The 12319-nt window shown below is 27.3% G+C and overlaps 1 protein-coding gene across 1 annotated transcript in view; it reads right to left on the minus strand.

Moving 5' to 3' along the window:
- Positions 1 to 1903: 1903 nt before the first annotated feature.
- The window catches only part of LOC126893737 (insulin-like receptor), a gene marked incomplete in the record, with an annotated part of 23599 nt that continues 13183 nt past the window's right edge, over positions 1904 to 12319 (minus strand). Inside the window, 2 exon segments of the mRNA XM_050664195.1 lie at positions 1904 to 4032; positions 4095 to 4231. Of these exon segments, the coding sequence (XP_050520152.1) occupies positions 3511 to 4032; positions 4095 to 4231 (659 nt within the window).

Consider the following 12319-nt stretch of genomic DNA (forward strand, 5'->3'; position numbering starts at 1 on the left):
TATAAAATCGAAAATTTTCACACAAAAATAGCATTTGGTAGCCGTTTTCACCATGAAGACTAGTCTAGAGGTCAAATTTTTTTTTTTCAAATTAAAGTATATTACATTAGCTTTAATTTAAGATATATATAAAAGTGTCAGACCTTCCGGAACATTTTCAAAATTTAAGTTGAAAAAGTTTTACTTTCTATATGCATTTTTTATATTTGAAGCCCCCCCATATATAGGGAAATAGTCTGATTTAAAAAAAAAGTATATCCAATGAAAGATGTATATAAATACTACTTCTCATGAAAAAATTGTATTGATCCATACATTTTTTAAAAAGTTATAGCACTTTAAAGTAAAAAATGTAAATTATATAATCGAGAATATTCACACAAAAATAGCATTCGGTGTCCATGTTCACCATGAAGACAAGTCCAGAGGTCAAATTTTTTTTTTTCAAATTAAAGTACATTACATTAGCTTTAATTTAAGATATATATAAAAGTGTCAGACCTTCCGGAACATTTTCAAAAGTTAAGTTGAAAAAGTTAATTTTTTGTGAAAAAGTTGTCATTTTAAATCCCCCCCTGTGGGCAGAAAAAAGGTCAAATTTACAAAAAAAATATACCAAATGATAGGTAAAGACATCAAGCATCTATATAAAAAAAAATTATATTGATATGTTCATTTTTGAAAAAGTTACGGCAGTTTTTAGTAAAAAAAATTGAAAAAATTTCGAAAATTAGCGATTTTTAAATTTGTAATTTTTTTGNCATTTAGAAAATTAGCGATTTTTAAATTAGTAATTTTTTTGGAGGTTTCCTCCATTTACGGGGAACGAGGGAAATTTTTTCAATTTTTGAGGGTAAAATCTTCGACTAGATACGATTTGTGATCTTTTGACGTATCGTTGAAAGAAATCAGTTCGGTGAGAGCTGAGAAAAAGTGGTAACAGACACAAAAAAAAAAAAAATTAAAAAATTAAAAAAAAAACACATCTTAGTAAAACCAATACCTTTTCAGCTTCGCATCGAAGCTAAAAAACACACAACACAGTGGAGACGTTATTTAGCTATTCAGATTTTAGGATTAAAAAGTGTTTATGAATTTACCTAACTCCATTTGAATTTCAAAAAACTGTACAGTATCAACGTGGCATATTTGGATCCAGTATAGATTTAATCTGACAGTAATTAAAATCACCATCATAAAAAAGGCTTCGATGCAAATCTGTAGTGTTTAATTTTAAAAAATTGATTACTCCAAAAGCAACATGATTTCTTATTTATAGTCTGATTACAAATTTTATGATTTATAAGTGTTATATATGAATAAATATTTATTATAGCAATTAAGAATAGTATGAAATGATAGTTTATGATTTAGTATTGTTATTTTTATGGAGAAATTATAAAAAAATATAAAGTAATTATTAATTTTATGACAAACGTATATAAAAGTTGAAGGTCTTGATGAATTACTTAAGAAGAATAAAATAGACTTAAATGGTTTGGTTATGTTATGAGTAGATAGAAATCGGAAGCTGTAAAATCGGTTATGAAAATGAATATTGAGAGAAGAAGTAAAGGAAGTTCAAAAAAGAGATGGAGGGATGTTTATGAGTGCGAAATGAGGACGGCTGAAGCGTGTGTATAGATAATGTGGGAAATCTTTGCAAGTTTAGGGTAAGGGTGACTGACCTGAAGTAGTTGGTTTTTTATTTTTTAAAGTAAATAAATACCAATAAAATAAATTTTTTACAAGTTCTTTTTATTATATAACGAATACTATTAATATTTTATAATTAATAACATCTCTTCAAATGAAGTACAAATAATGTTCAGAAATAAATAGTCAACCCTAAAATTAAACATAATTTTAAGTTTTCTTAAAGATAAAAAAAATTATTAACGCATCAAAAATGAATATGTACATTAACATAATAAGTTATGTACATTTTTATTACATTTACCAGAAGTTAATTATATTTGATTACAATCTACATAATTGAATTTAGGAACAATTATAATTATACACTTATTAATGCACTTATGACAAAAATTTGGTCACGACTCACAGATACTACTTACAATACACTTAAAAAACATATTAGTTAACACAATTTATCTACAAAAAGATTTAAATATATTTACAACAATTTTTTCAATAATATATTAAAATATAAGTATATATATATATATAAAAATACTAACTATGAGTTAGTTAGTAAATTCAATGAATTTATAAAACCAAATTATCTATGAATTTGTTTAATATCTCTTTTTTCTTCTAAACCTTTATTTAATCTTAGTACATGAACCAGAACTTAAATTGTATACTAAATTTTATAATATAGAGTTATATGTTCAAAAACTAAAACTAAACTTCAGGTAACAAATGTTTAACTTTACTATTTGTGTACTGTGGAAACTACATAAGTAGCTTTATTCATAATAGGCAGTCTTATAGGAATATATTTAATATAATTAAAAAACTAGAGAATATTTAATTGCACACCTGTAAAAAGAAAAGAAAAAGGAACTAAACCTATAATTGAAAAAAAAATACACTGGCTTTGGCATTGAGCAAGTTCAAATCTGATTTTTACCTACTGGACAGGTAATGTACAGGCGATTTTAAATTATATTAAAAAAATATTTTAATTCAGATATACTACAGAGATGGGATAACAGATAGTTAGATAATTCATTAAAAGCAACATTATAGCTACATTTGAATGTTATGGGCTGTGTATATATACACAAAATGCATAATAAAGTAAATATATGTGTAATATCCTATTATATATACTCAATATTTGATGTAAAAATAACTTAATCAAATGTCATGGTTTAACAACAATTTTAAGCAAAAGATAAATCTAAACTCTTGTTTATTTGATTATTAATATAAAGTTACATTAAATAAGAAGCAATATACTTATTTTGAGCTATATTATTATTATTATTATTATTATTTATTAGTATATGTTTAATATATATTTTTATACAAATATCACTTTACAACAGTATCCAAAAAAAAAAAATTTTTATACTTAAAAGTATGTAAAAAAAACCTTTTTAGTCTGTAAAATAAAATTATCAAGACGAATAAAAATTAGATTACTAAATGACATGAATATAAAAATATATGTTTTTTTTTATACATTTTTTTTAGTATAGGTAAAACCAATTAATATGAACAAGCACTCACAGATTTATGAATTAGTTATTAGTTAAGAAGACTTTATTCAAATTAATAATCAATTTTCTGTAATATAAGAGTTTGTTCACATATTTTTTATATAATTGAAAATCATAAAGTATAGTTATAGTAGTTTATACTTAAAATGAAATTTGATGAAAATAGTATACCCATCTCTGCATACTTGACACAACAAACAATTAGGAACTATATAAATATAAAAACAATATATGCCATATAAAAAAGAAGTTTGATCTAAAAAAATTAATTCTACTAAAAATAATATTTAAAATAATAATTATAATAAAGAACTACAATTCAGCATATGGTGGTATTTATATTACCATTCCCATTGTGTATCGACATATAACCATTAGGTGGTCGCTGCTTGTATACAAAGTTATCAATGCGCAGACGTTGTAACTCACTACCATTATCAGAATCTTCATCGTCATCATCATCATCTTCTTCCAAATCAGCTTTAGGGGCCAAACGTTCAGTGGAGGATGAGCCAAAGTTTTTTAATACTGCAGTAATCTGATCTTGTTCTAATTGCTTACGTTCTCTTTCTGATGTTTCAGATTCGGTTACACCGTTATCAGATACTTCAACACGTGGTGTTTCTGACTGTAATTCATTGTGATAAAAAGACATTTTGGAAAATTCTTCACGAGCACATGGTAAAAACATTTTAACTAGCTCTGGAAAAGTTGGGCGTTCTGAAGCTTTGAAACGCCAGCAAAGCTTCATGCAGTCATACAATATATCAGGACAATCATGAGGCTTTTCCATAATACCACCACTACTAACATATGCTATAACATTTTTATCATTTTCACCCTAGAATGATTATAAATAAAAATATTTATAGCTTAATTAAAAAAATATATTTAAGATTATACTCTATATGGTTGAGCTGCTAAAGTCACCATTTCCCATAGTACAACACCATAACTCCATACATCAGAAAAACAAGTAAAAAGGCCATGTTTTAAACTTTCTGGTGCCATCCACCGTATTGGCATCATTCCTTCTGAATCTATATATTAAAAGCAATTTTTTAGATAATTCATACACAAAATACTTGAAAAAAATTTATAATACTTTGATAATTCCACTATCATTAGTTTACAATGTATAAAATATACACAAAGTGAACAAAATATAGTAAGAGATATTCTTAGAAACTATTAAGAATTAAAAATATTTGTAAAAAGAAATATCAAGATAATAGTTAACAGTTACAATTAATTATTATCATTTTATATATTTTAATCTTTAATTATAAAATTTACATTTTTAAGAAAGTATTTAACAATAGTTGGTGAACCAGCTGACTATATTATAATAAACAGATAACTACAACTGATAATAATAGTACACTACTACAGCAATCCTGAAATCTTTTTATGTAATTTTATTTTTGAATTACCAATTATTATCCCCCTTCTATCCATACTTTATGATCCTTATTAGATTTAATTATTATTTAGAAAGCCAAATTGCAACACCGCCAATATTATAAAACCAAATAATTGATGAAATTATAATTGGTTCCAATCTTAAAAAGATTGTAAAATGCAAATAGTTGAATGAATAAAAAAAATTGTTAGAACAAAGCAGTTTTTATTTTTTTTCTGTTATATTATAATATAGAAAATAATGGTTCCCATTAAAAAAAAAATAAAAATAAGGATTTTTATCTCTAAAAGGATGAAAAAATTGGTTTAATCACATATTATAGCTTTTTTTTTTAATTTTTAAATATAAGTATTTTTGCCTACAACTAAAAAGTAATACTTCAAATAACAAGAATTAATTACTTGTTGCTAATATTATTTTATTATTATTCAAAATATTTTACTCAAAATATTGAGTATTTGTATTTTAAGAACAATGTTACCACCATCATCACTAAACATATACTTATGTTCAGCACTGTGTTTTAATTATGGTCTTGTGATGATGGCATTGTTCCCAACATTTTATTTACAGTTTTTTTATAGTTTATTGGGCTAAATATTTTTAATATTTTTTATAAAATTATTATTTTTAATTAAAAAGAAATATCAGCTTCAAGTGGAAATTTTTTATTATATAAGGTGATTCTTTTAACACTAGATACACAATTTCTCTTTAAATAATAATATTTTTGTCTTTTTGACTTTGTTATTTACATGTCTCACTATTTATCTGTTGTAAAAAAAAATTTCATATTCATCTCTTATACTTCTTATAAGGGTGCCAACTTTATTTTTTCAATTAACAACATTTATAATGAATTATTTTCTATTAAATTAGAAAATAATGCAACTAAGAAAATGACTGGTCGATATCAACTTTTAGACTATATTTAAAAATTATTAGCATTTTTTCAATATAGACAGGAGGTGAAGTACAGATGTTGCTATTTTTATGATTAGTCATTTCTCAGCCTTGCTACTCTCCCACAAAGTTTTTTTTTTAATTTTTAAATATTAGTATTTTTATAATGATTTAATTAAATATTTATGTTACCATTAAAAAAAATTAAGTTAATACTCCTATACGTTTTAGGGGATGATTCTAAAAAGTAATAAATCTAATAAATAACTAATAAATCAAGAATTATATGTAACTAAAATAAACTAATATTTTTTTTCAATATTTATTTTAAGAGTAATCTGTATGCATACAATAGTCTACTCTATATTTATACAGGGTGATCAGTTTATCATAAATCACTCAATTACTCTCAAAATAAATACAATATTGAAATTAAAATTTGGTTTTTTTCTAGTTGCATTTAATTTTTAATTTATTAGGATCATCCCTAATAACATATTGACGTGTTAATATAATATATGTTAATTATAGATTAAATGTACAAAATAAAATTTTGTGCGTGTATATATATACACACAAATGTAATGGCAAACAGTGATNCATACAGGGTGATCAGTTTATCATAAATCACTCAATTACTCTCAAAATAAATACAATATTGAAATTAAAATTTGGTTTTTTTCTAGTTGCATTTAATTTTTAATTTATTAGGATCATCCCTAATAACATATTGACGTGTTAATATAATATATGTTAATTATAGATTAAATGTACAAAATAAAATTTTGTGCGTGTATATATATACACACAAATGTAATGGCAAACAGTGATTCTTTTAGGATCTCAAAATATTTGCTTAATAGTAGTTCCCTAATTATGCAAAAGCTACTAAGTTAGTAACAGATTAAGATTGAATAATTAATTAATATTTTTTAGAGAGTTTTGTACAACTCATGTAGTTCGGTTATATGGTGTTGTATCTCAAGGTCAGCCAGCATATGTTTTAATGGAACTTATGAGTCAAGGTGATCTAAAATCTTTTTTGCTTAAGCATCGTCCAGAAATGACTACAGATCCTTCACTTAAACCACCTACGCTTAAGGTATAATACAATATATTAAAAATTAAATTTAAAAAGGCTGTTTTTACTATGAAATTTTGGTTAAAATATTTAGAGCTACGAGTACATTATTTTTTATTTTCTAAGATTATATGCTAATAAATTATTTAATATAAAATTTATATGGCATCAACTGGCGATAGCTAATATTACAATTTCTAATGTTATATTAATAGATATTTAATAAATTTTTCAGTTTATTTATTAAAAGATTGTTTTGTACATTCTGAGAATTTAATTTACTAGTTTATAGTTTTAGTTGTTATAAAAATGGGCAAGACAGCCCATGCATTCAAACCTGTAGGTCCATTGTGTGCACTTCCTACCGAAGTATATTAATCCAGTTTCTATACATAAGTGTTTCCACTAAAGTTTTGTTGCCATTCTTGAATACCGAACACTACATTTTAGGATGTCCTACTAGGCCAAAGAGTTTTGTCTCTCTGGCAAAATTAAGTATCTCTTTGAGTTTTAGGGTTTTGATATCTTCTTTTGGGGGGAAAAGAGTTTCCCAATTGTTTAGATCTTAATGTGGCTAAAGTATCACATTAACACATAATGTAAAATGAATTTTCCTCTCCTGTTCCACACTTCCTACACAGTAGTGATTCTGTCACTCCTATTGTGTAGACATGTTTAAGCAGATGACCGTGTCCTGTCAATAGTCAAGTTAAAGTTCTTATTTGATATCTAGTTATGTTATTAAGATCTCTTAGTAGTAGACCCAATATCATGATAAAAATGTTTGATTGTCTGGATACCACTAAGTAACATCATATTTCTTATATTTTTCTCTACACCAGATTCTGGGTAGCACTTTGAGGGATTGCTCTGTAAGTTCTGGTCCTACATAGGTGTTTTCTACATTTTTCCTCGCTAGAAAGTCTGCTTTTTTATTACCAGTCACACCACTGTGTCCTGGTACCCATGCCGGTGTAACTATTGAATCTTGCTAGTGGTTCTAAAGTTTCTCTGCATTCAAGAACTAATCTTGAAGTCACCTTGTTACTACTAAGATAGTTATGTTCCTTTTCTTGAATATTAACAGGTTCTGGACCTTTATTAGTATTGTCATTACCTTTGCTTGGAACATGGAAAGTATTGTAACCATTGACATGCTGATATTTATACAAGGTTATAATCACCAAATGCCAGCACCTACCTTCTTAATTTCTTGGAGACATTTGTATAAATTACAAACCTCTAGGTGTAAAGATGGTAGTCTAATTAGTGCCTCCAATGCCACCTTTGGTGTGATTAGAGTCACACTATGGTAATGACTATAGCAGCTATTCATTAAATGCATTTAAGTTCTTTTCTAGCTGTAATAAGTGTTGTTCTGGTCCACCAGATCAAGGCACCATACTAAATCATATGTTTAATCATTTAAGTGTATAGCCAATACATAACTTTTGGTGTTAAGGCCCCATTTCTTTTCCAGAGTTGTGCTGCATGTTCACAATGTAGCCATGGCTTTTTTACTTTTGACCCAATGTGTGATTTCCATCTTAGCTTACTGTCTAGAGTAATACAAGTATTTCACCTCTAACTTAAAGACAATTTTTTGTCCGTTCAAGCTAAGAGTGCCAAGATTGTGATGTCCTGTTCTTTCCCCTGTAAACATTACTAATTCTACTTTGTTTGGATTAACAGCTAGGTGTTCCTACTGCACCATTTGTGTATCTTCTTCAAAGATCAATCTTTGCTAAGCCAATTCTATAATTTCATTTAGGAATTTGTTAACCACTATTATAGCTAAGTCATTTGCATAAGCTTGTGTATAACATTATTTGTTTAACTCAATAATAAGTGAGTTTAAACTAGACAACATAGCAAGAGAGATAGAACCCCAAGTTGTGGAATATTATCAAAAGCCCCTTCAATGTCCAAATGTATGCCTACTGCATACATGTTGTATTCTTTATAGCTTTCTCCACTTTAATGGTTAAATCATGTAGAGCTGTATCAGTGGATTTTTCTGTTTGGCTTCATGTTTGTTCTTATATAGAGGATTCTACTTTAGAGGCCCCTCTATTATACACCTATCAATAAGTTTATTTTTTTCATAGACTTAAGAAATAATGATGTGACACTTATTGGTCTGTAGGATTTTGCTTCATAGTAGTTAGCATGGTTGGGTTTAGGTATAAACACCATTTTAATCTTTTGTCAGTTTTTTAGTTGATAACCATGGTTTAGGCATGCTCTAAATATGTTGCAGAAATGGAATACGATTAAATCTAACCCCTCTTATAAAAGTGCAGGAAATACTTCATCACAGCCTGCAGCCTTAAAACTGCCAAAAGCATTTATTGGCCTATTTTATGCTACTTGGGGTTATTACTTATCTGTATATACTTATATACTGTAGCTGTTCTCTGTTCTAAATTTCAGAAGCAGGAAAGTGTGTGTTCAACATATATAATAATGTGTTATCATCATTGTTTGTGAATGTATCGTCTGGTAATAAAATTGCTTCGATAGTTTTCTTCAGTTCATTTTTCAATGTAGCGTAGAAGTAACTGTGGGTAGTTCTTGTAATTCCTCGCAGAAATTTTTCTACTTCTCTCTTTTGGATTTTTCCAATGCAGATTTGCATTGTCTTTGAGAGTTTTTGTAGAACTTGATATTATTCCAAACCTAATTTCATTGCTTTATTTAATAGATTAAAAGAACTCTTTCTTAATTTTGACAGGTTAGCGTTCTACCAAGCTACACTCTGTTTTATATTTTTCTTTTTCTCAAAGGACAGTTTTTCTTGTATACCAAAACAATGCAAATCTGAAGGTCAGTTACAGCCCTTTCAGTAATTTATACTAACCCTAGTTTATCCTGTAGATTCTTCCAGGCCATATAAAAGATGATGCCAGTATAATTATCCCAGTTTTTCTTTTTAGAGTTTCTATAGTACTCTATTTCAACTTTGTTTATTTCCAAAGTGAAGCTTATGTGCGCCTATGATTAGAAAGAGAATGTTAAGAGGACTCTTTTCACTTTTTTATGTTCTTGATTAATCCTTTTGAGCAAAATGTAAGATCAATGACACTTCTTGCATGTTTCTAATTATTAAAGTAGGCTCATTACGTCTATTTAGTACACTTAGGTTTGTAGTCATTAGTAGATTCATTAGTTTTAATGTTACTGCTTTCTCATACTATATGGAAGAGCATTTGCGTCCATACTAAGGATGAGTTCTAACTATGAATCCTCAGACCCTGCTTGAGTCTGATGACTCATATGTTAGATATCCTAAGGTTACTATAATTGTTTTACCATCACTTAATGTTACCAAAATAGTTGTCAAGTCTGAGCTTAACAAACTGGTTTTATTTTATCATTAACCAAAATACGAGACCTTGAATTATCTAATTGTTCGTAAAACAGCTTAAAGTCTTTTAAGTTTAGTCCCTTAATTTAATTACTATGTAGCCATGGTTCCTAAATAAGAGCAATTTGTATGTCTTTTAGTTAAGATCCTCAACTATACACTATTGGCTCCTTTGCTGTGATGAAAATTTATCTGTGTGAATTGTATTATGTTATCACACATTCAGAAACATTTATGCTAACATTTAAAAAGACGCTAGTTTGGGTCTGATACAAGTTTCATTTACAGTCCTTACTTGTATCTTAATTTTCTTTCCTAATAGCAGGAGGGATTCTTCAGCTTTCCTCTTCCCAGAATTTTGGGGAATTGATTTCTTCCCTTCCTTCTAAGTTGTCAATGGTTTGGTAACATAGTCTGTGAAACAAACTGTCCCTATTCCTAAATATGGACTGTATTTGAGTTCCTCCAGTGTGACAGTGCTATTATCACCCAAACTAAGAATAGAGTTTGCCCTTTATAGCCAACCTATGTTTCATAGTAGATTTTCCAAATAACAATGTTTAGTCTAAGGTTCTATTTTCCCAAGATTTTCTTTGAATCTCTGGGCAGTCATGATATGTAAGTGACTATCCATTTGTACCTGATCAAGTTGTGGTCTTCCATTTGGATATCAGCATCTTCCCAATGTTTTATTTTATTGACATTTTCAGTGAACCTTTTAAAGACATCTCTTAGGCTGCTCTGGTGACAAATACTGCATCAATAAGCCTAGTGTCTTCAAATCTTGGTATATCAGTTTCATCAATACCCGATAGTATAAAGTCTAACATAACACTCAATTAGTTGCCCTTATTCAGTAGTCAACTTATGAGTGGCATAGCCCCGAGAATCAGTGCCAATTTTTGTTACCTATTTTACCATTGCCACATTCTTATAGGTTGGTACTTAATGAGTCTTCTTCAATAGAGGTTCTAGTTCTTTAGTTTTTGGTACAGAATTTTTGGTAACCTCCGACTTTTATAAGTCATTGGTTTCCTTATCATTTCCCTTCTGTCCCTCTGTTTTTGTGATTCCTCTTCAGCTTGTGTCTCTGACTGCTGCTAAGTTTTTTTAGGTTTAAGTTTAGGATCTTCAATCCTTTAAACAACTGCTTCCAGTTGATTTTGCAACTCCTCGTTTGACTCTGCTGACATTATTTCTGTGCTAGTAGACAGTTCGCTAAATTTCCTGTTTACATTAGAATGTTTTTCATTTAACTTGTTTGCTTTTAAAGTATATAGTCTAGGAGCTAATACTCACTAATCAAATGCAGCTAAATCCTTCTGTTTCATTTATTCATAAATTTAGTCAAATCACTATTAAAATGTATGTTTATTTTCCATAACATTTAATTTCTAACTAAGTAGTAAGATGACAAAATTATGAAAAAAGATCCAACATAAAAGAAAGAACTTCAAATAAAGAAAAACTCAAATATGAATAATTAAAAAAAACTATATACATTAAAGCAAGGTATTCTTGTGATCAAACTATGTAAAAAATTGTATGTTTATAATTATACAATTGTATAGGTGTTTGTTTTGAAAAACGCATTCATTTGCATTCTATTCTATTCTAAGCATATCTTAAGAAAAATTTGATCTATGTAAAAATAATTAACTTTTATAATTTTTAAAATAATTCATACTAAAAAGTTTATGAAATATTATTAATCTTTAAATTTAAATTTAGTTTATAAAATGTATAAATTATTATTTCTAGGATATTTTACGAATGGCTATTGAGATAGCAGATGGTATGGCATACCTTTCTTTTAAAAAGTATGTTCATAGAGATCTAGCTGCTAGAAATTGTATGGTTAGTGACAAGAATATAGTAAAAGTTGGTGATTTTGGTCTTACCAGGGATATTTATCAAACAGATTACTATAGAAAAGGTAACTATACAATATTTGTTTAGCTATTTAAATTTAATCTTAATCTTGGACAAATTACTTTTAAATTGTAATAAAATTAAAATTATTCATTGAAATTATAAACAAATAATTTAATAACAAGTCTGTCACTGATTTTTAAACACAATAAATTTGTTTTGCTATAAAAAGAACAGTTATAAATTCAAGTTATTATATACCTGGTTTAATACAAGAAAAATCTTTTCACTGTTATCTAGATAACGATAGACAAATAAAATTATTGTTAGATTTATAACCAGATTTAGGTTGTTAGGAATACTGCCAAAATAATCATTTAGCTATTTAGTTAATTTTAGGTCTATTCAGAAAATTATGAACTTTTTTTATTTGTTAATACTATATTATTAAAATATTATATTTTAATTATATATTCAAAGTG

The sequence above is a fragment of the Daktulosphaira vitifoliae genome, unplaced genomic scaffold, assembly GCF_025091365.1.
Source record: "Daktulosphaira vitifoliae isolate Bord-2020 unplaced genomic scaffold, ASM2509136v1 Scaffold_1, whole genome shotgun sequence".
Taxonomy (NCBI): Eukaryota; Metazoa; Arthropoda; class Insecta; order Hemiptera; family Phylloxeridae; genus Daktulosphaira; species Daktulosphaira vitifoliae.